We start from the raw sequence: 24527 nt of genomic DNA, 5'->3' as shown, positions 1-24527 counted from the left end.
CATCCTGGAATGTGAAGTCAAGTGGGCCTTAGAAAGCATCACTACGAACAAAGCTAGTGGAGGTGATGGAATTCCAGTTGAGCTGTTTCACATCCTGAAAGATGATGCTGTGAAAGTGCTGCACTCAATATGCCAGCAAATTTGGAAAACTCAGCAGTGGCCACAGGACTGGAAAAGGTCAGTCTTCATTCCAATCCCAAAGAAAGGCAATGCCAAAGAATGCTCAAACTACTGCACAATTGCACTCATCTCACATGCTAGTAAAGTAATGCTCAAAGTTCTCCAAGCCAGGCTTCAGCAATATGTGAACTGTGAACTTCCCGATGTTCAAGCTGGTTTTAGAAAAGGCAGAGGAACCAGAGATTAAATTGCCAACATTTGCTGGATCATGGAAAAAGCAAGAGAGTTCCAGAAAAACATCTATTTCTGCTTTATTGACTATGCCAAAACCTTTGACTGTGTGGATCACAATAAACTGTGGAAAATTCTGAAAGAGATGGGAATACCGGACCACTTGACCTGTCTTTTAAGAAATCTGTATGCAGGTCAGGAAGCAACAGCTAGAACTGGACATGGAACAACAGACTGGTTCCAAATAGGAAAAGGAGTCCATCAAGGCTGTATATTGTCACCCTGCTTATTTAACTTATATGCAGAGTACATCATGAGAAACATTGGACTGGAAGAAACACAAGCTGGAATCAAGATTTCTGGGAGAAATATCAATAACCTCAGATATGCAGATGACACCAGCCTTATGGCAAAAAGTGAAGAGGAACTAAAAAGCCTCTTGATGAAAGTGAAAGAGGAGAGTGAAAAAGTTGGCTGAAAGCTCAACATTCAGAAAACAAAGATCATGGCATCTGGTCCCATCACTTCATGGGAAATAGATGGGGAAACAGTGGAAACAGTGTCAGACTTTATTTTTTTGGGCTCCAAAATCACTGCAGATGGTGACTGCAGCCATGAAATTAAAAGACGCTTACTCCTTGGAAGGAAAGCTACGATCAACCTAGACAGCATATTCAAAAGCAGAGACATTACTTTGCCGACTAAGGTCCGTCTAGTCAAGGCTATGGTTTTTCCAGTAGCCATGTATGGATGTGAGAGTTGGACTGTAAAGAAGGCTGAGTGCCGAAGAATTGATGCTTTTGAACTGTGGTGTTGGGGAAGACTCTTTTGAGAGTCCCTTGGACTGCAAGGAGATCCAACCAGTCCATCCTGAAGGAGATCAGCCCTGGGATTTCTTTGGAAGGAATGATGCTAAAGCTGAAACTCCAGTACTTTGGCCACCTCATGTGAAGAGTTGACTCATTGGAAAAGACTTTGATGGTGGGAGGGATTGGGGGCAGGAGGAGAAGGGGACGACAGAGGATGAGATAGCTGGATGGCATCACTGACTTGATGGACATGAATCTGAGTGAACTCCGGGAGTTGGTGATGGACAGGGAGGCCAGGCGTGCTGCAATTTATGGGGTCGCAACTGATGAGGATGCTTGAGGCTCATGTTTTGGATCTAGGTGACCATTCACTTGGGTAACTTCTTGAGCTCCTCCTGTATGTTCCTGACTGGACACACTTGCCTCTGCAACAACACCGTCTGAGGAGAACGGGGGCCTGGGTTGGGGAGGGGCAGGTAGGATGGGCTGACCCTTGCGTCCCACTCCCTCCCCAGGGAGGGCATTGGGGTCTGGGTGTGCCCTCCACTGCAGTCACTCCTTTCAGAGAGTGCAACCAAGTCCACTTGAAACTGAGTTCATTTGTCCAGTTTTTGATGGACCTCTCTCTCCAAAATGTTAGTCCTTTTCTTGTCCAACACCTGTTCCCCTCAAGATGAAGAAGAATTAAGGGACAAGTGGGAGCTGAAACTGAGCAGGACCCCGTGGGGCCCTCCCAGGTATAAAAGCTTCTCTGTGTCAATGATTTCTTGTTGGTAGGAAAGAGGCCTTCAGCATCCTAGACCTTCATAACAACATGATACATGTCTCTGAGTTGTTCTGCAGGAACTAAGGCCCCACCCAGTTTGATGGTGACTTCCGGCTGAGCGCAAGCATGGGGACCCCAGTGTTTGGAACCAGAGGCTGATGATGGAGCTACCTAGCGCACCACTCTGTTACCTCACCACCACCGAGTCAGAAGAGGGTTAGGAACTTTGCAGCCTGTGTTATTCATCATTCAGTTGTGTCTGACTCTGTGACCTATGGACTGTAGCCCGCCAGGCTCCTCTGCCCATGGGATTCTCCAGGCAAGGATACTGGAATGGGTAGCCATTTCCTTCTCCAGAGGATCTTCCTGACCCAGGGTGAACCTGTGTATCCTTTGGCTCCTGCACTGGCAGGTGGAATCTTTACTGAGCCACCAGGGACTACGCAAACCTCCTAGGAAATTTTGCCCATATAAACACGTTCGCCCAAACTGTTACCAAATGCGAGTTCCTGTGCTAGAGGCACAGTGGGGCCAATGATACCAACGGTCGACAGTCTGGAGCAGAGAAAGGTTTATTGAAGGGCCATGCAAGGAGACTGGTGCCTAGCATCCAAGGAACCCCCAAACTCACTGAAGGGTTTCAGCAAACCATTTTTAAAGGGATGGCTGGTTTTGCAAACCTGGCACAAGAATTTCATGTTCTCACAGATGTCCAAGTAGGTCAGGTCACAAAGACCCTATAAACCTACAAGACAAATGTTATTCTCTGTTTTAAAACTTTTGGTTGGAAAAATGTTAACTTTTAAAGGGCAGAGACTTGATTATGGGTTCGCCTGTATATTTTAGGCTATAGGCAACATTCTTAACCCAAAGCAGAAACCACAGACTACAAAGGTTATAGTGAAACAACTGACCCAATATGGGGTCAGATTTGTTGTTCCCTATTACAGCCTTGCAATAAAACATTCTGCTCCAAACTCCAAAATTTTGGTTTGACGGGCTTCCCTGGTGGCTCAGATGGTAAAGAATCTGCGTGCAATGCAAGATATGCAGGCAGGCACAGGAATCAAATTCCACAACAGGAGGACTGAGGTCTGCTGGGAGTCTGACCCACGTGCCACTCCTTTGGGTCTCAGCCAAACACAACCTGGAGCACATATCCGGGTCCTCATGCCCGAATCCCTGCCCGGCACGACCTTGATTTAACCCATAATATCCAGAATCCAGTGTGTTAGCAATCCCGATGCCCAAAGACCACTTCCTACACGGCAGCCCCCCCTCCCCGAGCCTGGAGCCCTTCTCTCCCAGCACGGCCCCACGCCCTTCCGCCTGCACCAAGACTACAAGTCCCAGCGTGCAGCGCGGCCCTTGTACTGTCCCGCCGGCCCACGCTGGCATCCGCCGGGGGCGCGCCGCCCGGAGCACGTGCGCGGTGACGTCGACGCGCCAACGTGACTGGCGGTCGTGGCGCTCTGGGTTTCTGGGCCCGCACCGGTTCCAATCCGGCGGCGAGAGCCGTGGGCCCGCGATTCAGTTTGAGCGCGCCGCGCTGTGTGAATCTGCGAGGCCGTTGGGAAGGGTCGTCTCTTGTAGCCTCTTCCCCCGGGCCTGCGGCTCCGCGTCCCAGATGGACAAGGTGTGCGCCGTGTTCGGAGGCTCCCGGGGCATCGGCAGGGCGGTGGCCCGCTTGATGGCCCAGAGAGGCTATCGATTGGCCATCGTCGCCCGGAATCTGGAGGGGGCCAGAGCCGCGGCCGGGGACCTGGGCGGTGGGTACCGACCGGGGGCGCACCCCCTCTTCGCGCGGCCAGTGTGGGTACGAGAAGCCGTCTTGGGCGCCCTCCCCGCCGTGCTGGGCGAGGGGTGGCGCAGACGCGCTCGGGTCTCACGCGGAGGCCCGCGCGTGTGCGCATGCGCAGGCAGTGCCGCCTCGGGCCGCTGGCGGCTGCGCTAGTACGTGGTGTGCGTGGGCTCGCTTCCCGGCGTCCACAGCGTCGAAGCACTGTTACGCCCTGATGACCTTCACCAAGGGACAGTGAGATCGTTCCGCCAAATTCTAAAATTTCATCCCCCCCTGTCTATTAGGAATGGATTCGCAGTTGCTTTGCGAATTTAGTCTCTGGCTGGTAGTGAGACGGGGTGCTGTGAAGGATCGAGCTCGCAGCTAGAGTTAGGAGGGCTGGGCTCAGAGGCACCTCGTTCACTGTCGGGGCAACTTTCTTCACATAGGTCTCCAGAGGTTTAAGAAGGTAATTTTAGTGTTAATGTACCACGCAAGGTTAGCCAGAAAACAATTGTTTACCTTTTTTTTTTTTTAAATGGCAGTGTTAAGTGGTATAATGTTGAATAAAGAGTGCTTTCTTTGAAGCTTAATTTTCTTTTTTTTTTTTTTTTTGTATTTAAACATTCCAGAAAGTGGACTTTTAAAAAAACATGTAACAGTTTTTAGTAAATTTTTTTTCATGATTTGTGCTTTCAGCATTTTAAAAAACAGCTTCCTGCTTTGTTTCATCTCTTCTAATAGTCACGCTATAATAATGGCCATGTAAGATTGTGCTGTAGTTAAACAGAAAAACCCTAGAGTTTATTTCAAAGCCAGGAAACCAGTTCGACAAGAATGTAACTGAATTAAACATTAAGCGTATATATGCAAGCGTGTTCAGTCGTGTTCCACTCTTTGCAACCCCATGGACAGTAGCTGCACCAGGCTCCTCTGTCCCTGGAATTTTCCAGGCAAGAATACTGGAGTGGGATGCCATTTCCTTCTCCAGGGGATCTCCCCAACCCTGGGATTGAACTCGTGTCTCTTGTGCCTCCTGTATTGCAGGCAGATTTTTTACTGCTAAGCCACTGGGACTGTCTCAAGTTTACAAAACAGGAATATAAAACTGAGAGAACTGCTGAGTTAAATGGCATAGGGTCAGTGTCAAAACTGTAAATATTTGTAGGTGACTCATACAAAGTGTTATGAACATGGGAAAGGTGCTCCCCCTTAAAAAACTGTTTTTACGGTTTACATTCTGTTGCATTACTTTGCTTCTGCTTGTTCCCCACCTTCCTCCATCCAGTTTCTTAGACTGAACTCATGAGATCAGGAATCTGGGACTCAATCGTCCTTTATCTCCAGTTCTGAATAGAACAGATCTAAGGCCTCCCTGGTGACTCAGACGGGGAAGAATCCCTCTGCAATGCAGGAAGACTCAGTTTGGATCCCTGGGTTGGGAAGATCACCTGGAGAAGGGAAATGGCTACCCACTCCGGTATTTTTACCTGGAGAATTCCATGGACAGAGGAGCCTGGGGGGCTACAGTCCAAAAGGTTGCAAAGAGTCAGACCCTCCTGAGTGGGACATGACTGAATAATTGACACTGCTACACTAGCTCATAGGACTTCCCTGGTGGTTCAGATGGTAAAGCGTCTGTCTACAATGCGGGAGACCCAGGTTCGATCCCTGGGTTGGGAAGATCCCCTGGAGAAGGAAATGGCACCCCCCTCCAGTACTATTGCCTGGAAAATCCCATGGATGGAGGAGCCCGGTAGGCTACAGTTCATGGGATCGCAAAGAGTTGGACATGACTGAGCGACTTCACTTCACTGACACTAGCTCATAGTAGATGTTTGATGAATGTGTACTGAATCATTTTTACAATCAAGGTATACTTTATTAGTAACTCTAATTTAATTTTGTTGTGTAGGAGATCATTTGGCATTGAGCTGTGATGTTGCCAAAGAACATGATGTTCAAAATACATTTGAAGAGATAGAGAAAAATTTAGGTCGTGTTAATTTCTTGGTAAATGCAGCTGGAATTAACAGGTTGGTCACAAATTTAAGTACATATCTAATTTTTTTTCCTAATTTTCTTTTGATCAATATGAGTTAGTATATTAACTTGTTTTAATTCTAATTGGAAGAAAAGTTACGTATTTTAAAATTTGGTCTGTCAAGCTGCACAATCTTTTCATTGTTTTATATTGAGATTATAATAAGGGTTTCATTTAGTTTTTGTGTGTGTCAAAATGTTATTACAGAGTAAAAAAACCCTTTTAAACGAAACGTGTACCATTGGAATAGTTATATGTGTGTGTAGTACAGGTATAATATGATGCCTGGGAAGTGTACATATTAAGGGTACAGTTTAGTTTTAACATTGTAATCAACACCCATATTGAGCTGAAGAACTTTACCAGAAATCCAGAAGACTCTCTTGTTTTCTTCCCAATTAGTACTTCCTTTTAGTTTACCACTGTTGTGACTATATGTTTCCTCACAGATCAAGTTTAAAATGGGCTCTCCAGGTGTTCTAACTCAGAGGCAAAGCTCTTCTTATATTCTACTTTTAGAAAAAAAAATGTTATCTATTTCTTGACTTTTTAATTTGTCTTGCCCCATTTCGAAATCACATGGGATTGTTTTGATTTTGCTTTTTTGGTAGGGATAGCCTCTTAGTAAGGACAAATACTGAAGATATGCTGTCTCAGCTCCATACTAACCTCCTGGGCTCCATGCTGACCTGTAGAGCTGCCCTGAAGACAATGATTAAACAGCAGAGAGGATCCATTGTGAATGTAGGTGAGTCTTTACCTCTGCGTGTATAGTATTATCTTATGGCACCACAGAAATTTAATCAACTGATTTGGAGTTTATTCACCTGTGAAACTTGGACAGAATGTGTCTTTATTACCCATGGGAAAAGCATTTTATAAACTGACTAATAGGTGGAACAGGAATCACCCATTCACACCCTTCTAGTGGTCAAGCAGGTGTCATGGAGTGACACCACCAGGTACTGGGGAAGTGACAGCACCGCCGGGAGGTACCTGACCTGAGGCACCCAGCTTTGGTGTCCAGAGGCTGTGTGGGACAGCTCCAATCCAGCAGGTTGTTGCTGTGCACAAATGTGGTTCAGTTTGACCCACTCTTTTGCATGTTTAAGAAAAATTGGGCACCCTGATTCTTACATGAAACCACATTTTCAAAAGGTGATCAAGGAAAGAAAAACTTGTAGTTGGTGAGGGCTAGAAAATGACCTCTGTAGCAGCTGTGTGTGTCGCTAGTAAATCCAGCACAGAGGTCTGTGAGGAGGTTTACTTAAGAGGATAACCTTTTCAGTGTTTAGAATGGATGTTAAGTAACTCCTGGGCTTCAGTTCACCTGCCCCATAGGGCAGAGTGGAGTGTGTGCCTGTAGACTTTAAAATGCAGAGTGACGTGAGATTTTGTTTCAATGAGGTAAATTGAGAATAGCAGCATGCCTGCCACCTCCCATTTAAGTGGTGGTACCTTATAGGCCGCAAAAAAGGGATGCGCCTCCTTAGAGTAAGTGACCCTGCTCTAAAACAGGAAGTGTCTTTCCAAGCCGGAATACAGAGTGCTTCCTTTTTGAAATTGACTAAAGGAAAGAATATTGTGCTAATAAGAATTAGAACATTTTGGACATTTACCCTTAAAAACGTGAGAGGTCGATTTTCTTCTGAAAGATTAGTAACTGAGCTGACTTTTGCTTTCTGACATAGCCAGGTAATGATCTGGGTTCTTGTAAGCTGGTATACTACCATGCACATCTCTCCTGGTAAAGGGGGTGTATTTGTTCAGCTCTGAAACATCCCCTCTTTAGACATGCACAAAACAAATCCCCTATCAGCCTTTTGCTTACATGCAGACTTTTAGACTTGTGCTGTAAGTCAATAAAATAGACTATTGAAAATAAGTTAGGGATCTCTATGGCAACCCACTCCAGTACTCTTGCCTGGAAAATCCCATGGGTGGAGGAGCCTGATAGGCTATAGTCCATGGGGTTGCTAAGAGTCGGACACGACTGAAGTGACTTAGCAGCAGCAGCAGCCAGGTCCTCACCACCATTCTGTGCAAAACAAAGAACTCTCTCACCCAAAGGAAAAAATGGACATCAAGGTTGATTACCAGCTCCCAGCCTGTCCAGCCTCTGGCCGATCTCCAGAATTCCTTGCCCCAGCCATTTAAGAGATAACTACTCCGAACAACCTTGGAGAAGAACAGGTCCCCTTAAGACAGTAGCTTTCCACATACACGCCTATATATACTTACTCTTTCCTTGGGTTAGTGCAGCAGCTCACTAATCTGAATGCTGCCCCTTCTGCCGCATTAAAGGGGATCTGTTCCTGTAAAGTGCTGGTCTGGTTCTTTTTCCAAACTTTGTCTTCTCTAACTCCCTTACCCTACATTACATATACAGGTCACTGATGCAGAAAATGACTTCCCCAACTTCTGTTCTGCAAGAATTTATTTGCACACAGTGGATACTTGGGTTATAAATTATTCTTTCATATTCATATAATTGAGCCACCCAAGAATCTTTATATTAGGCAGTACAAGTTGATACATCTCTGAAGGTAACTAAATTACAATTTTACAAAAAGTTTACAGTAGAAGCTTTGCTAATTTAATCAACAGTAGTTGAATTTTAGTAAAATTTATCTTCAAATGAACTGTTTTTTAGCTGGAAATAAAAACTTCATGCCTGTGTTGTACGTCATAAAATCAGTCTTTACCTGGCTTATCTGTTCTGGTTTTAACCTCTTCCTCCTGGAAGCCTCTATAAACTCTGTAGACTTTTTATCAAGTTCCACCTCCTCAGAGATGAGTATGAAGTGCCTGTCATTTAGTGGATCAGTTCTCAGCCCCTGCCTAGTCCTCTGGGTGCTACATGAGCTTCTTTCGGCCCCTGTTTCTGAGCAGACTCAGACTCAAGTCTTGCTACTCAAATAACAATCGTTAGTATTCCTCATTTTAGCAAAAGGTAAGGGCTTATACCTTGTCTGTTTACTATAGACTATCTGAACGTGCAGAATAATGACCCCATGAATGTGGTTTGAATTTGCTCTCATTTCTTTTTCTAGGAAGTGTTATTGGTTTAAAAGGCAATTCTGGCCAGTCTGTATACAGTGCCAGTAAAGGAGGATTAGTCGGATTTTCACGTGCTCTTGCCAAAGAAGTGGCAAAAAAGAAAATTAGAGTGAATGTAGTTGCACCAGGTGAGTGGAAACCTTTTTCTTTTAATTTATGTGAATCTGTGGTTTTATAAACGGAGAAGGCAATGGCAACCTACTCCAGTACTCTTGCCTTGGAAGATCCCATGGACAGAGGAGCCTGGAAGGCTGCAGTCCATGGGGTCGCTGAGGGTCGGGCACGACTGAGCGACTTCACTTTCACTTTTCACTTTCACGCATTGGAGAAGGAAATGGCACACCACTCCAGTGTTCCTGCCTGGAGAATCCCAGGGACGGGGGAGCCTGTTGGGCTGCCATCTATGGGGTTGCACAGAGTCGGACACAACTGAAGCGACTTAGCAGCATGGTTTTATAAAATAATAGCAAAGACTGGTCTTGTGTTAGTAAGGACACCATTGTCACCAAGCACTTCTCAGGGGTCTGGGGACAGGAGCAGGGACCCCACAAGGAACATAGAGCATGGTGATGGTGGGGTTTGAACTCTGTCTGATGGGGCTGAGGGCTGAGACTCACGCCAGGCATGCTGTATCTGTGCTGGACACAAGAGAAACTCCCCATTTTAAAGTCAGGCATAACTTGGAACTCTCAAGAACTGAATGTACGAATGTCAAGTAAATGGGGTGAGGCGTATTGGTGACATATATACTGCAGTTGAGCCCAAGTTGTATCCCTTTGCAGAACTGTTTGCATTTTAATTGTCTTTGTCCTCTTTGGGGATGTGTTATCGACTTGCTGCTCACTGGGATACAGTGTTTGCTAATTTAGATGTCACCAGTTTGTCAAAGCAGAACTTTTCAAACAATGCATCCATTTCCTAATGTAGTCCCTGCATCTAGATTAAAGAAATAACACAGCTTTATATTTAAAATATCTGAATAGCACTGTCATACAATGTGCTTTTCATAACAGTACGAATCAGAGGAGGTAATCCAACAAGGCTGCCTTGGTGATGTCCTTTGCACATTTCATGACATAATCGCCTGCAGTAACTGACTTACTGATAACCTGAGAGACTCTGCGGGTTTGGTTCCAGACACCCCAGCAGAACGCGTATCACAGTAAAGCAGTCAGCAAACTTTGTTTCCCAATGCACATAAAAATTATGTTTATACTGTACTGTAGTCTATTAAATGTGCAGTAACACTGTATCTAAAAAACCAATGTTCATACCTTAATTTAAAAATACCACAAGATCGGATCCTCTTTGACCCATCTCCTAAAGTAATGGAAATTAAAAAAAAAAGCAAATGAGACCTAATTAAACTTAAAAGCTTTTGCACAGCAAAAGACACTATAAATAAGATGGAAAGGCAACCCTCAGAATGGGAGAAAATACTTGCAAACAAACAATTGACAAAGAATTAATCTCTAAAATATATAAGCAGCTCATGCAGCTCAATATAGGAAACACAAACAACCCAATCAAAAACTGGGAAGACCTGAACAGACATTTCTGCCAAGAAGAAATCCAGGTGAGCAATAAACACGTGAAAATACGCTCCACATTGCTCAATAAGACACATGTACACCAGTGTTCTCTGTAGCACTATTTACAGTAGCTAGGACATGGAAGCAACCTAGATGTCAATCAACAGCTGAATGGATAAAGAAGCTGAGGTACATATCAATTCAGTTTTTTAGTCGTGTCCGACTCTTTGTGACCCCATGGACTACAGCATGCCAGGCTTCCCTGTCCATCACCAACTCCTGGAGCCTACATAAACTCATGTCCATCACACTGGTGATGCCATCCAACCATTTCCTCCTCTGTCGTCCCCTTCTCCTCCCACCTTCAATCTTTTCCAGCATCAGGGTCTTTTCCAGTGAGTTGGTTTTTTGCATCAGGTGGCCAATGTATTGGAGTTTCAGCTTCAGCATCGGTCCTTCCAATGAATATTCAGGACTTGTTTCCTATAGGATGGACTGGTTGGATCTCCTTGCAGTCCAAGGGACTCTTGAGTCTTCTCCAACACCACAGTTCAAAAGCATCAATTCTTCATCACTCAGCCTTCCTTATGGTTCAACTCTCATATCCATACATGACTACTGGAAAAACTATAGCTTTGACTAGACGGACCTTTGTTGGTAAAGTAATGTCTCTGCTTTTTAATATGTTGTCTAGGTTGGTCATAGCTTTTCTTCCAAGAAGCAAGCGTCTTTAATTTCACGGCTACAGTCACCATCTGCAGTGATTTTGGAGCCCAAGAAAATAAAGTCTGTCACTGTTTCCATTGTTTCCCCATCTATTTACCGTGAAATGATGGGACTGGATGCCATGATCTTAGTTTTCTGAATGTTGAGTTTTAAGGCAGATTTTTCATTCTCCTCCTTCACTTTTATCAGGAGGCTCTTTAGTTCTTCACTTTCTGCCATAAGGGTGGTGTCATCTGCATATCTGAGGTTATTGATATTTCTCCCAGCAATCTTGATTCCAGCTTGTGCTTCATCCAGCCCAGCATTTCGCCTGATGCATTCTGCATATAAGTTAAATAAGCAGGGTGACAATATATAGCCTTGATGGACTCCTTTCCTGATTTGGAACCAGTCTGTTGTTCCATGTCCAGTTCTAACTATTGCTTCCTGACCTGCATACAGATTTCTTAAGAGGCAAGTCAGGGTTTGGTATTCCCACCTCTCAGAATTTTCCACACTTTGTCGTGATCCACACAGTCAAAGGCTTTGGCATAGTCAATAAAGCGGGAGTAGATGTTTTTCTGGAACTCTCTTGCTTTTTCAATGATCCAGCGGATGTTGGCAATTTGATCTGTGGTTCCTCTGCCTTTTCTAAAACCAGCTTGAACATCTGGAAGTTCATGGTTCATGTACTATTGAAGCCTGGCTTGGAGACTTTTGAGCATTACTTTGCTAGCAAGTGAGATGAGTGCAATTGTGCGGTAGTTTGAGCATTCTTGGGCATTGCCTTTCTTTGGGATTGGAATGAAAACTGACTTTTTCCAATCCTGTGGCCACTGTTGAGTTTTCCAAATTTGCTGGCATATTGAGTGCAGCACTTTCACAGCATCATCTTTCAGGATGTGAAACAGCTCAACTGGAATTCCATCACCTCCACTAGCTTTGTTCGTAGTGATGCTTTCTAAGGCCCACTTGACTTCACATTCCAGGATGTCTGGATCTAGTGAGTGATCACACCATTGTGGTTATCTCTATCGTGAAGATCTTTTTTGTATATTTCTTCAGTGTATTCTTGCCACTTCTTAATCTCTCCTGCTTCTGTTAGGTCCATACCATTTCTGTCCTTTATCGAACCCATCCTTGCATGAAATGTTCCCTTGGTATCTCTAATTTTCTTGAAGAGATCTCTATTCTTTCCCATTCTGTTGTTTGCCTCTATTTCTTTGCATTGATCGCTGAGGAAGGCTGTCTTATCTCTTCTTGCTGTTCTTTGGAACTCTGCATTCAGATGCTTATATCGTTCCTTTTCTCCTTTGCCTTTCACTTCTCTTCTTTTCACAGCTATTTGTAAGGTCTCCTCAGACAGCCATTTTGCTTTTTTGCATTTCTTTTCCATAGGGATGGTCTTGATCCCTGTCTCCTGTACAATGTCACGAACCTCATTCCATAGTTCATCAGGCACTCTATCAGATCTAGTCCCTTAAATCTATTTCTCACTTCCACTGTATAATCATAAGGGATTTGATTTAGGTCACACCTGGATGGTCTAGCAGTTTTCCCTACTTTCTTCAATTTGAGTCTGAATTTGGCAATAAGGAGTTCATGATCTGAGCCACAGTCAGCTCCTGGTCTTGTTTTTGCTGACTGTATAGAGCTTCTCCATCTTTGGCTGCAGAAAATATAATCAGTCTGATTTCGGTGTTGACCATCTGGTGATGTCCATGTGTAGAGTCTTCTCTTATGTTGTTGGAAGAGGGTGTTTGCTATGACCAGTGCATTTTCTTGGCAAAACTCTATTAGTCTTTGCCCTGCTTCATTCCGCATTCCAAGGCCAAATTTGCCTGTTACTCCAGGTGTTTCTTGACTTCCTACTTTTGCATCCCAGTCCCCTATAACGAAAAGGACATCTTTTTTGGGTGTTAGTTCTAAAAGGTCTTGAAGGTCTTCATAGAACCGTTTAACTTCAGCTTCTTCAGCGTTACTGGTTGGGGCATAGGCTTGGATTACTGTGATATTGAATGGTTTGCCTTGGAAACGAACAGAGATCATTCAAATACTGCATTTCGGACTCTTCTGTTGACCATGGTGGCTACTCCATTTCTTCTAAGGGATTCCTGCCCACAGATATAATGGTCATCTGAGTTAAATTCCCTAATTCTAGTCCATTTTAGTTCTCTGATTCCTAGAATGTTGATGTTCTCTCTTGCCATCTCCTGTTTGACCATTTCCAATTTGCCTTAATTCATGGACCTAACATTCCAGTTTCCTATGCAATATTGCTCTTTACAGCATCAGACCTTGCAGTCTGAGCCACCAGGGAAGTTGAAACATGTATTACTGTATGTAGAATAGATGGCTAATGGGAAGTTTCTGTCTAACATGCAGAGCTCGTCCCACTGCTCTGACAACCTGGAGAGGTGAGATGGGAGGGTGGGTGGGAGGCAGGATCTCGAGGGAGGGTTTATATATGTACCTGTGGCTGATTCACGTTGTTGAACGGCAGAAACCAACACAACATTGTAAAGCAATTATCCTCCAGTTAAAAATAAACTAAAAAATACTTTATTGCTAAAAAATGCTAACCATCATCTGAACCTTCAGTGAGTCAGTCTGTAGTGCTGACATCAATGGTCACTGATTACAGACAGCACAGCAAATACAGTAATAATGAAAAGTCAGAAATACTGTAAGAATCACCAAAATTTGACCCAGAGTCGTGAACTGAGCAAAGGCTGTTGGGAAAATGACACTGATCGACTTGCTTGATCCAGAGTTACCACAAACCTGCAACTTGTAAAAAAACCAAAATGCAGTATCTGCAAGGCCCCTTAAATCAAGGTCAGCCTGTACTCCAGAAAGCCAGTGTTTGTAGAGAAGAAAGTATTAATATCACAGGTCACATACGTTTGTTTTCAAAATGGAGAAGATGCCTTTCACTGGGTGTCACTGTGCCTTAGAGAGCTACCCCATACTCACATTAGAATTTCAACACAGAGAGGAATTTGAAGGAAAAAAGATACTTTACCCAGACTTAGGAGGGAGAAATTCTTTTGAAAAGTGACTCTGAAGTAGTCGATTTTAACAGTGATTGTAGCTGTAGTTGCTTCTTTAGTGAGTGAAGGGGCCTCTGTGTGATTCCTTTTATATCGTACAAACTTTAGGTCTTTCTGTGTTTTTCATAATATGATCTTTCTAAACTGTCTGGATCTTCCAATTTTATAACTTTTACCTCTATGTTATTTGCCTTTTGACAAATTACTAGTTCATAAATATTGCCTGGATTAGTTGAGACTAATTAAAAGGTGCTAAAACTCAAATCTGCGTTATCACTCGTGAGCTGGTATGACGGTAGGCTTGGTTATTGTGCTTTCAAAGACAATGGATACCCTCCTGTAGTTTTGCTGGCTGCCACGGGACCTCTGTCCCAGCTTGCTGAGGGCACTGCGGCTGGTGCGCTGGGGGTTCGTGAGGAGGCTGAGGGCGACCTGGGCCACTCTGCCCAGTGTGGCCCAGAGCTGCCCACCAGCAGGGACTGGGGCACTGTCAGGAGTGGCCTGTGTCCCCATTGAGTGGCTCCATATCCGTAAACATTTGAGAAGTGACTCGATAGGTGCATTCTTTTTTTAAAGGTAATCCCGTAGTGGCCCTGTGGTCTTGACGGTGCTGTGTGTGAGTGTGTGTGCGCTTCGTGCGGCCCAGTTGGGTGTTAGTGTTAGCCGACTTTAATGTGCAAAGTAGATGGTTTGTGGGTTGGGGGCGTCTGTTATGTGCTTCCTGCTGTTTGGATTGTAGTAGTGTGGGTGATGGAGAGTCAGCTCTGGGTCACAGTGAGCTGCAAGCTGCATGCTTTGAGCGTGATGCAAGTGTGCCTCACTTCTAGTAACTCATTCAGCAGACTCCCCGAGTATGTCCCGTGTGCCAGGGTTGGCAGTGCTCCAGATTATAAACACGAATAAGGTGTTTGTGTCACAGGGAAATAAGTGCAGTGGGAAAGACAGGCGTGCAAACAGATAGTTACACTGCCATATGATGAATGCAAAGTAGGTACCCGCATGATGCTATGGAAACGCCGGAGAAGGAATGCTGAATTCTGTCAGTCAATTAGTTGTTAAGGCAACAGACTAAACAGTGCGAATCCAGTTTGGTCCAAAGGGAAATTTTATGAGTGTTAGGGAAGTGTGCCTGTGTAGCCTTTCTAGAGATACTGATTTCCAGTGCAATTTACACTGCAGGAAAGAGAAAACCTGTTGCCAGAAATGTGGATATTGAGTAGAGTGACCTTTACTATGTTATATTGGCTATAGTGTCATATATGAGATTGACTATGCTATAAGCCTGGTATGAATATGCTTCATTAACCAGAAGCGAAGTACAAGCTGAAATGGTAGCATCTAATTGATTCTATGGGTTATTTGTTAATTTTAGATAATGATTTCAACCGGATTCTTCAGATCTTTGAACAGAGCTGAGAAACATCGGAATTAATATTTTTATATTTTTAAGTTTATTAATTTTTTAGTTGAAGGATAATTGCTTTCAGAAGTTTGTTGTTTTCTGTCGGACAGTAACATGTGCCAGCCATAGGGCGTACATATATCCCCTCCCTCTGGAGCCTCCCTCCCATCTCCCTCCCATCCCACCCCTCTAGGTTGATGCAGAGCCTGTTTGAGTTCCCTGAGTCACACAGCAAATTCCCATTGGCTATCTGTTTTACATACGGTAATGTAAGTTTCCACTTTCCTCTCTCCATACATCTCACTCTCTCCTCCCCTCCCCTCTTTCCACAGGTCTGTTCTCTTATGTCTGTTTCTCCATTGCTGCCCTGGAAATGCATCCTTCAGTGCCGTCTCTCTGGACTCTGTGTGCGTGCAGTAGCATATGGCGTGCATCTCTCTCCTTCTGACCCACTCCACTCTGAATGACAGGCTCTAAGCTCACCCCCGAGTCCTCGGGACTGGCGCAGCTGTGCCCCTGGTGGCTGAGTGACATGCTGTGGTGTCTCTGCCACTGCTCCTCCACCCGTCCGTCTGTCAGCGGGCGCCTAGGTTGCTTCCACGTCCCCGCTGTGGTAGGCAGTGCTGCAGTGGGCACTGGGGTCTGTGTGTCTGTCTTTTCAGTTTTGGTTTCCTCAGGGTATATGCCCAGGAGTGGGATTGCTGGGTCACATGGTGGTTTTGAAGGAATCTCCATAGCGTCTTCCGCAGTGGCTGTATCGGTTTATATTCCCACCAACAGTGCAAGAGGGCTCCCTTTTCTCCACATGCTCTCCAGCAGTTATTGTTCGTAGACTTTTTGATGATCATTCTGACTGGTGTGAGGTGGTATCTCATTGCGATTTTGGTTTTCATTTCCCTAATAATGCGTGATGTTGAGCATCTTTTCATGTGTTTGTTAGCTATCTGTATTTCTTCTTTGGAGAAATGTCTGTTGAGGTCTTTTTTTTTCCAATTCTTGATTGGGTTGTTGAATATGTTTATTTTTAATGTTAGTTTTCCTGGTCACCTTCAAATGGAGATTCTGATGAATTAAAATCAGTTAAAAAGCAAATCATAATAGGAAAAACAAAGAACAAGCAAATTAATAAATTAGCCTATCATTTGCTTCCTAATGATTTTTAACTTTTTAAAGATAAGTTAGTTGCTAATTTTGGTATTACATTAGCTATAAATTTCCCGGCGTTGATAAATGTTACTGATTATTATTGAACACGAGAAACAGAATATTTGATAAATTGAAACTATCTATTTTGGATACATTACTTTTAAAACTGTGTTTTCAATAGATAATACAAACACATGGTACAAAATTAAAAAGTACAAAGAAGCTTACAGTGAAAAGTGAGTTGTCTTCTGGCCATTCAGTGCCTTCCTCAGAGGCAACCTCTGCAGCTGCTTTTCTCTGTATTTCACTTACAAGCTAGTAGAGTGTGTGTGGTGTGTGTGTGTGTGTCGTTTTCTCTACAGTTCATCTATAAGCCAGTTAAGTGTGTGTGATGTGTGTAGTTTTCTCTGTGTTTCATGTATTGCCCAGTAAAGTGTGTGTGTGGCGTGTGTAGTTTTCTCTGTGTTTCATATGTAAGCCACTGACGTGTGTGTGTTGTGTCCATGAGGCAGCCTCTGCGATAGCTCTAAGGGACTGATGCAAAGAGCCAAGATACATGGGAGTTTTTGTGATGAAAGCCAGGTCGTCAGAACATCACAAGATTACTGTTTATTAGAGGAAACCAGACCTCTCAAATTAAGAAATTTAGTGCTTCTCTGTATATGAAGATGCAAGTGTCTGGGCTCCCTGAAGTCACTCCTCTGACATGCGCTCAGCTAACGCCCGGGCCAGCGTCCTGGGCTCCCATCCTGAGCCCCCTGCAGGCGCAGTTTTGGGGTGGGGTCCCGCAGGGCACAGCCTGCAGTGGGCAGCAGCCTGTCTGTGTCTGCCCGGAGGCCCTCAGGGCTCAGCGATGGGGGCGCCCATTGTAGCAGCCTTTGTTTGCTCATGTAGCAGCAGCACGTGTCATTCACAACACACGCGTGTAAGAGTGTCTGTACCTTGCTTTCCTCATAGAGCGGTCTCTGCTGGAGTTGAGTCCGTGCTATTACGTGTAGAACTGTTTCACTTCTTAAATAATAGCCTTCTGGCAGTGTAACTGACATAGTGTAATTCGCCCATTTAGACGGTCTGATGTACTGGGCTGAGTGCAGTCACACAGTTGTTCCATCATCACTGTGGCCCACTTGAGAACACGTATTTTCATCATCCCAGAAGAAACCCTGGAGCCCCGAGCGTTCGGGAGTCCCCATTTCCTTCAGTCTCCCCAGCCTTCCCCAGCCACTCACCCGCCTCCCGTCTGTCCGCGGAAGACGGGTGTCTGGCCGTCTGTCCTCAGGTGGTAGAAGCCGGCGGTGTGTTTCACGGGTACGCGGGGGTCCTGTGACCTGTGCCTCCCAGTGGGCACTTCCGGTGTTGCTTCTGCTCTTCTGCTGGTTCAGCTGCTGACACTGCGGCAGTACTTGTGCGTGATTCATTTTGCCCGCACGTGAGTGCGTGTCACAGGGGCCTGAACCTTCGAGGACTAAAGCGTGTGACATTTGGGCAGATGGCACAGCAGTCACGGGTTTCTCTGGGGACCCTCGGTGCCTTTGCTGGTTGCGGAGCTTTGTGCTCATGACTGGGGTGGAGGCTGGCTGGCGGGTGCTGCAGAAGCTTGGCAGACACGGCGGACACGCCTCTCGCTGCTCTCTGGTGCTCTTCTGCAGGCAGCGGTTTGCCACGCCGCCTCCCTGTGCATTTTCACAGATGTGATATTAGGGCATACACACTTGTTCTGGTGAAAATCTTGGTCTACCTTTTGGCGACAGTCTTATCTCCCTAAAAAAGTGTCAGGGCTTATTTTAAGTCTTTCTAGGTCCTAGGAACTTGTGTCAGAGAACAGACATCTAAGCAGGGAGCTTTATCCTGCAGGTGGTGGTGCTGATGCCTGAAGGAGGCTGACATCCTGGTGTCTTATTTAAATGTAAGATCTCTGATATAGATCAACCTGTTCAAAACTAAAATAGTAACCAAGCCATATGGAAGTGAGATGCTGTTTGTTTATACTCTGTAACTAGCCAGGCCTTCCCTGGTGGCTCAGTGGTAAAGAATCCACCTGCCAATGCAGGAGACATGGGTTTGATCCCTGAGTCGGGAAGATCCCCTGGAGAAAGGAATGGCAGCCCACTCCAGTATTCTTGCCTGGAGAATCCCATGGACAGAGGAGCCTGGCAGGCTGCAGTCCATGCGGTCCCGAGAGAGGCTGACATGGCTGAGCGACTAAACAGCAACAGCAACATAGCTAGCCACAAATGGGTGAAGGAAGTTCATTTCCTTGGGAGCCGATAGATATAAACCCTCACTGGACAAGAACCATGCCCTTGCTTTTATGAGTAAGACTATCGGTTCCTAAGGCATTCCTGTCTGGAAGAAGTGCACCAAGCATGTGGTCACGGATGTGGAGTGCGGCAGCCGCACCCGTGTTCTCGGCTGAGCTCCTGTCCCTCCGTTCCCTCGCTGGCTGGAGGGGAGATGGCTTTGCAGCCACCGAAGCCTCTCCCTGGTCAGTGGCAGTCACAATGCCGTCATCTTCGCACGGTGGCACTGACTGGGGTTTTTCATTTGTATAGCCCAGCTTGAAAGGCACTCATTGCACATGTGTATGTAGCAAACTGAGCAGTGACGCGGGACTTCCAGAGCTCCCTAAAATGGCATATTGCTTTGGGAGAGAGTCCTCTGGGGTCGAGGAGGGAGCAGAGGGTGGGAAACAGCACAGGCACAAATGTGGGTGCATGGAGTGTTTACAGACTACTGATAACCCCGCGAGGGTCTTCTGAGACCTGACAGAGCGTCCAGGAGCCTGTTTATTTGCAGTGCCCTGGTTGTGAATGTATTTATAATTCAGGACCATGTTGTTCACGAGCTGCAGCATAAAATAATAGTGAAATTTGGTAGGGGCCTGGACTAGTTCCACTAGAGACTGGTTTCATACTTTTGACTTGATTCCTTCATTTTTTAAATTTTATTTGACTTTGGGAGATGGTATGTATGAATTTTAAGCTGCAGATATAGACTTAGGGCAGTTAAGCTGCTGTCCATGAGCGTATAGTGGTGAATACATGGTGTGATACATTTGTCAAAACCAGACAGCTGTACAACCCAGCGGGTGAACCCTGACGTGAGCCGTGACTTTCTGTTGGTCCGTCGTGTAGCACACTCATGCAGGGTGTTAATACTTAGGGGATGCTGGGGGAGGCAGTGTGATAGGGGCTTGTGTGGGGACTCCCTCACCTTTCTGATCAGTTTTTCTGTAAACCTGCAGCTGCTCTAGAAAATAAAGTCTATTATTTGAAAAGAAAAAAAAAAAAAAGCTTCTGGCAGTGAGAGAATGGTGCCTGGGTTTGGGACAGGTTCCTACTCTGCGTGTCCAACATCGTGTCCAGGAGCAGATGCCAGCACCAGCGACAGCTGCCTTCCTCACAACCTGGCCTCTGCCCCCAGCTCTGAACTGGCAGCCACTGCTAGGCTCCCTGACTTACAGGTTCGTTGAGGAGTTTGTTCTTGTTTAATCACTCAGTCGTACCTGACTCTGTGACCCCATGGACTGCAGCACGCCAGGCCTCCCTGTCCATCACCAACTCCCGGAGTTGACTCAGACTCAGGTCGTTTGAGTCAGTGATGCCATCCAGCCATCTCATCCTCTGTCATCCCCTTCTCCTCCTGTTCTCAATCTTTCCCAGCATCAGGGTCTTTTCAAATGAGTCAGCTGTTCGCATCAGGTGGCCAAAGCATTGAAGCTTCAACTTTAGGAATGGAATTGAGGAATGGAATTCTTATTCATGTTTGTATCCATCCACCTATATTGTGCTAAAAGTTAGACCAAATATTTGGTGGTGAAATATTTTAGTGTTGAGTAACTCTTCATTGAATTAAACAAAAAAAATAAGGACTCGAATGTTTGATTATTAGCAAAATTCTGTTTCCTAAAACAAGATTTATTAATGATCTCAAATTAAATTTCCTGCAGTGAATGTTTTTAATTGAGCAAATGTTTCTTAGTGTCTACCCTTTTCAACTAAACAGGCAAACGTTTCTCTTTCAGGATTCATTCACACAGATATGACGAAAGACTTGAACGAAGAACATTTAAAGAAGAATATCCCTCTGGGAAGGTTTGGAGACGCCCTCGATGTGGCCCAGGCGGTCGTATTTCTTTTAGAGTCTCCGTATGTGACAGGGCACGTCCTGGTGGTGGATGGCGGCCTGCAGCTCACCATGTAGCCGAGCCCCGTCACTGCCTTTGGAGTCACGGGCAATCTCTGTTGTACCTGTGTTTGCTAATCAAACCTGCTGATGCTACAGATGTTGATTTCTGTCTTCATACAAATATGTCTGTAAAGAACAGTGGGAGAGCAGCTGCGTTTTCCAAATGACACGTGTCTTATGGGCAGTGTTAGTGTCCAGTCCCTCCTCACAGGGATTCCCTTCAGGAGCCCTGGTCTTCACATGTTCCTGCCCCTTGTGAAAACAGTGTCCTGGGTCTGTGTGTAACCTCTGTATACTTCACATCATCTCCGTTGTTCAGTCACTAACTTGTGTCTGACTCTTTGCAGCCCCTCACACTGTAGCCGGCCAGGCTCCTCTGTCCATGGAATTTTCCCAGCAAGAATACTGGAGTGGGTTGCCATTTCCCTTTCCAAGGGATCTTCCCGACCCAGGGATTGAACCTGTGTCTCCTCGTCTTCTGCTTTGGCAGGTGGATTCTTTACCACTGAGCCACCAGGGCAGCCGGAATCTGAGTCATTCTTAGATTACATGTAATACTAACACAGTGTAAATGCTGTGTAAATAGTTGAAACACAGTGTAAATGCTATATAAATAGTTGATTTTTGGAACTTTAAAAAACATATTTAGACAGTAAAAACTTTAAAAAATATATTTTCTACCCATAGTTGGTTGAACCCATGGCTGTTGAGGCCGGATGCAGAGGGCCAACTGTCTAGATATTTTTCAAGTAATAAAACAGACGTTATCTTAATTTATGCATTTTGTTACACAAGTAGGAAAAACTATGAGTCTGATTGTCATTAGATACTTCGTTGTGATAGCTTACGGAGAACGGTGTTGGATTGGTGATCTCCGAAGAAGATTTAACTTTGGGACCAGGGACCAGGGTTGATCACTCAAGAGCTTTTGTGGAGCAAGAGTTTTATTAAAGCAGAAAGGGACTGAGAAAGCTTCTGACACAGACATCAGAAGGGGGACAGAGAGTGCCCCCCTCACTAGTGTTAGCAAGGGGGTTAGATACTTTTTTATTAATTGTTGCAATAAAAGAATTTCTCAAGTTTGTGAAAATTTTATCAGACCCACTCCCACAATTTACATTTTAAGATAACGGGATTAGAATTTAACAGAGAGATCCTACCAGACCCACTCCCATAATACACATTTTAAGATATCAGGATTAGAAGGTTTTCAGGAAGGAGAAACTGTCCTCAAGCAGGATACATTGTTGTTATATAAACCTTAGAACAAAGTTTAAACTGAGTTGTTTGTTGTGTAATCATCAGTTCTGGGCTTAAAGAAAAAAATGTTTTATGTGACTAAGACTAAAGAATGTAGAGAAAAAAAAGCTTTCGTCCTTTTCTCCTCCTTGAGAACCCCAGACCTCTCTCTCCTCAGGGACCCCTGGACTTCTTATCAACCTGCCTAGGAATTGGCTCTCTCAGCTGTACTGGGCCGAATACTCTAGAAGTTAACCTGGCAGGCCAAGTGCAAGTTAGACAAGCACACCGAAGCAGGAGGACCTGAAGGGCATCAGGCAGGTACCTTAGCACGCCTGCTGGAGTTACCCACTGCAGCCCTCCGTCCGTCTCCTGAATAGTCAGCTGTTACACAGGCTGAGAAGAGCAGTTAGACACAGACGTGACTGGAGTCTGGTTTCTTTGGTGGCACTGCTTCTGTGTGAGCAGCTGGGTACAACAGACTACACTGGGCAGAGGAGCCTGGTGGGCACGGTCCATGGGGCCAGAACTGGACACAACTTAGTGACTGAACAGCAGGTGTGGATGGCTGATGTGTCCTGTGGAAATCTCAGGGATGGTGTGGTTAACCCTTGGTTTTAGTACCTGGTCCAGCTGTGAGTTGCATAGACCTCATCAGTTTAGGATGTGGAACTGGTGTTTCGTGGGTTGTGGTTTTTTTTAATTCCTCAAAACTCTCAATTAGCTGGCTTCTTAGAAACAGCATAAGAAATAATGATATTTTAAAAATTAAGAATTTTTGTGTCAATGAAAATAATGATTCTTATGTGAAAATTTTAGAAAAATAATAATTGTGAACAGTCATTGGTAAATATGCAGTAATAGTGAGTGCAGTGTCTTCACAAGGAGCAGGTAAAGCATTAGTCTTAAATGACAATACTTGTCTGAGACTAGAAATGTCACAAATCGAGTGAAAACATCAGATGATACCTGTTTTGCATTGATCTCCTTTGTGAGAATAGCATGATAATTGTAAATATCACTGGGTTCAGGTTGATTTTTATTATCATTTCAAATGTTTTAAATATTTATTGCATTTTAAAAAGTAATCTTTTTACAGTTTAATTGGAGCTGAACATCATTTTATGTAAACAGATTAATTTTATTGAAAGTCGGTACAAAAGTATGAATAGGGTATAAAATGCAGACTGATAAAAATAATAAAGTCAAATCTGTATTCTAAATCAAGATTCATGATTCCTTAAAAATTCTTTTACACTGATCTTCAAAATAGTCTTTACTAGAGAAGTCTGTTCAGGAGGTAAAAAAGTCAGTAAGCTTCTGTTACCAGCCAGGTTGTCTGCTCGGTGCAGAGACGGCAGCCCCATGCAGAACTGACTGCGTGGGAAAGCAGCAGTCGGCGGTTTCAAGTTCCGCAGAAAGGACACGCCTTGCCAGCGCTGACCCCGGGCCGGCTCCCCTCTCTGGCTCCTCACGAGGCCGCCTTGGCTGGCGGTCAGGAAGGAAGCAGGTAACCACTTGAAATAACATCACTGAGGTGTGAGTTACAGATGGATTTAACATTCAGTTGTGTGTATTCACACGTTGAGAAATGAGCCCTTTTACACTGTCCACCGCTCCTGCCGACATCAGACTGGTGGAGGGTGAAGTGAGGACGTGAACAGGCACGGGGAGCCTCGGCCCTGGGGTGCTCCTGGCCAGATGCTGCAGCCAGGTGGTGGCTGTCAGTCACATGCAGAGGTTCGAGAGCTTCCGTGACTTCTTAACAAGAAAACTCAACTGAAGGTGTTACCTGGCGCTTGCGCACCAACAGTCCAGCCTGGATCTAAGGCTTTTTAGAAACTGGTTTATGGTTAAAGCTAGGGTCAACATTTTTGCATGGAACGTTTTAAAAGTTGTGCTTCTATTTCTTTTTCTTCCATAATCAGTTTATAAGAGGATTTTAAACTGCTTTCTAGGAGAAAACTGTATTATAAATTTGGGGGCGATGATTTACGTGAAGATGATTTAATGCGCATGCTTGTGTTATCTAGAATAAAGTGAAATTATTCAAGAATTCGTGTTATGCCTTACATTGCTAGCACATTTTCCCAAGTTTTTAAGGCAGAAATATGTGTAAGTTGAAAAGTCATACCACAGCCCTAACTTGACAAATGTATGATACTTAATGATTTTAAAACTTGTTTTATATAATTAATCTTTCAGTTAAACTGAATAAATAATCTTTCAGTTACACTGTAAGCGCCAGAGGGCAGAAACCATACTGTGATTCCTCCACCTTTCCCTTGATTCCTCCACCTTTCCTGCTCAGCTCTGAGTACATCGGGTACATTTCAGAAGTGCACTGATAAATCCTTACATGTTTTCATTCAGGGTCATCGGTCTTCCCTTGTGGCTCAGCTGGTAAAGAATCCGCCTGCAATGTGGGAGAACTGGGTTCTATTCTATCCCT

The 24527-nt window shown here is 44.8% G+C and overlaps 1 protein-coding gene across 2 annotated transcripts; it reads left to right on the top strand.

The window, feature by feature from the left end:
• CBR4 (carbonyl reductase 4) lies at positions 3301-24131 on the top strand. 2 transcript variants are annotated; one of them, XM_018051791.1, is made up of 6 exons: positions 3301-3695; positions 5622-5742; positions 6362-6498; positions 8804-8938; positions 15835-15909; positions 20673-20773. In XM_018051791.1, coding segments are annotated over exons 1-6 (612 nt in total). In that variant the 5' UTR covers positions 3301-3553; the 3' UTR covers positions 20675-20773. The 2 variants fall into 2 exon arrangements, with proteins under 2 accessions (XP_017907280.1, XP_017907279.1); XM_018051790.1 differs by lacking the exon at positions 15835-15909 and having other exon boundaries at positions 3348-3695; positions 20673-24131.

This window comes from Capra hircus, chromosome 8, assembly GCF_001704415.2.
Source record: "Capra hircus breed San Clemente chromosome 8, ASM170441v1, whole genome shotgun sequence".
NCBI classification, from domain to species: domain Eukaryota; kingdom Metazoa; phylum Chordata; class Mammalia; order Artiodactyla; family Bovidae; genus Capra; species Capra hircus.
Note: the sequence above shows the minus strand (reverse complement) of the source record. Positions and strands in the feature narration are given on the sequence as shown.

Coding starts and splice junctions, on each gene's coding strand:
- CBR4 (XM_018051790.1), top strand. CDS start 3,554: ATGGACAAGGTGTGCGCCGTGTTCGGAGGCTCCCGGGGCATCGGCAGG. Junction 3,696..5,621: donor CGCGGCCGGGGACCTGGGCG/GTGGGTACCGAC, acceptor TTTGTTGTGTAG/GAGATCATTTGGCATTGAGC. Junction 6,499..8,803: donor AGGATCCATTGTGAATGTAG/GTGAGTCTTTAC, acceptor TTCTTTTTCTAG/GAAGTGTTATTGGTTTAAAA.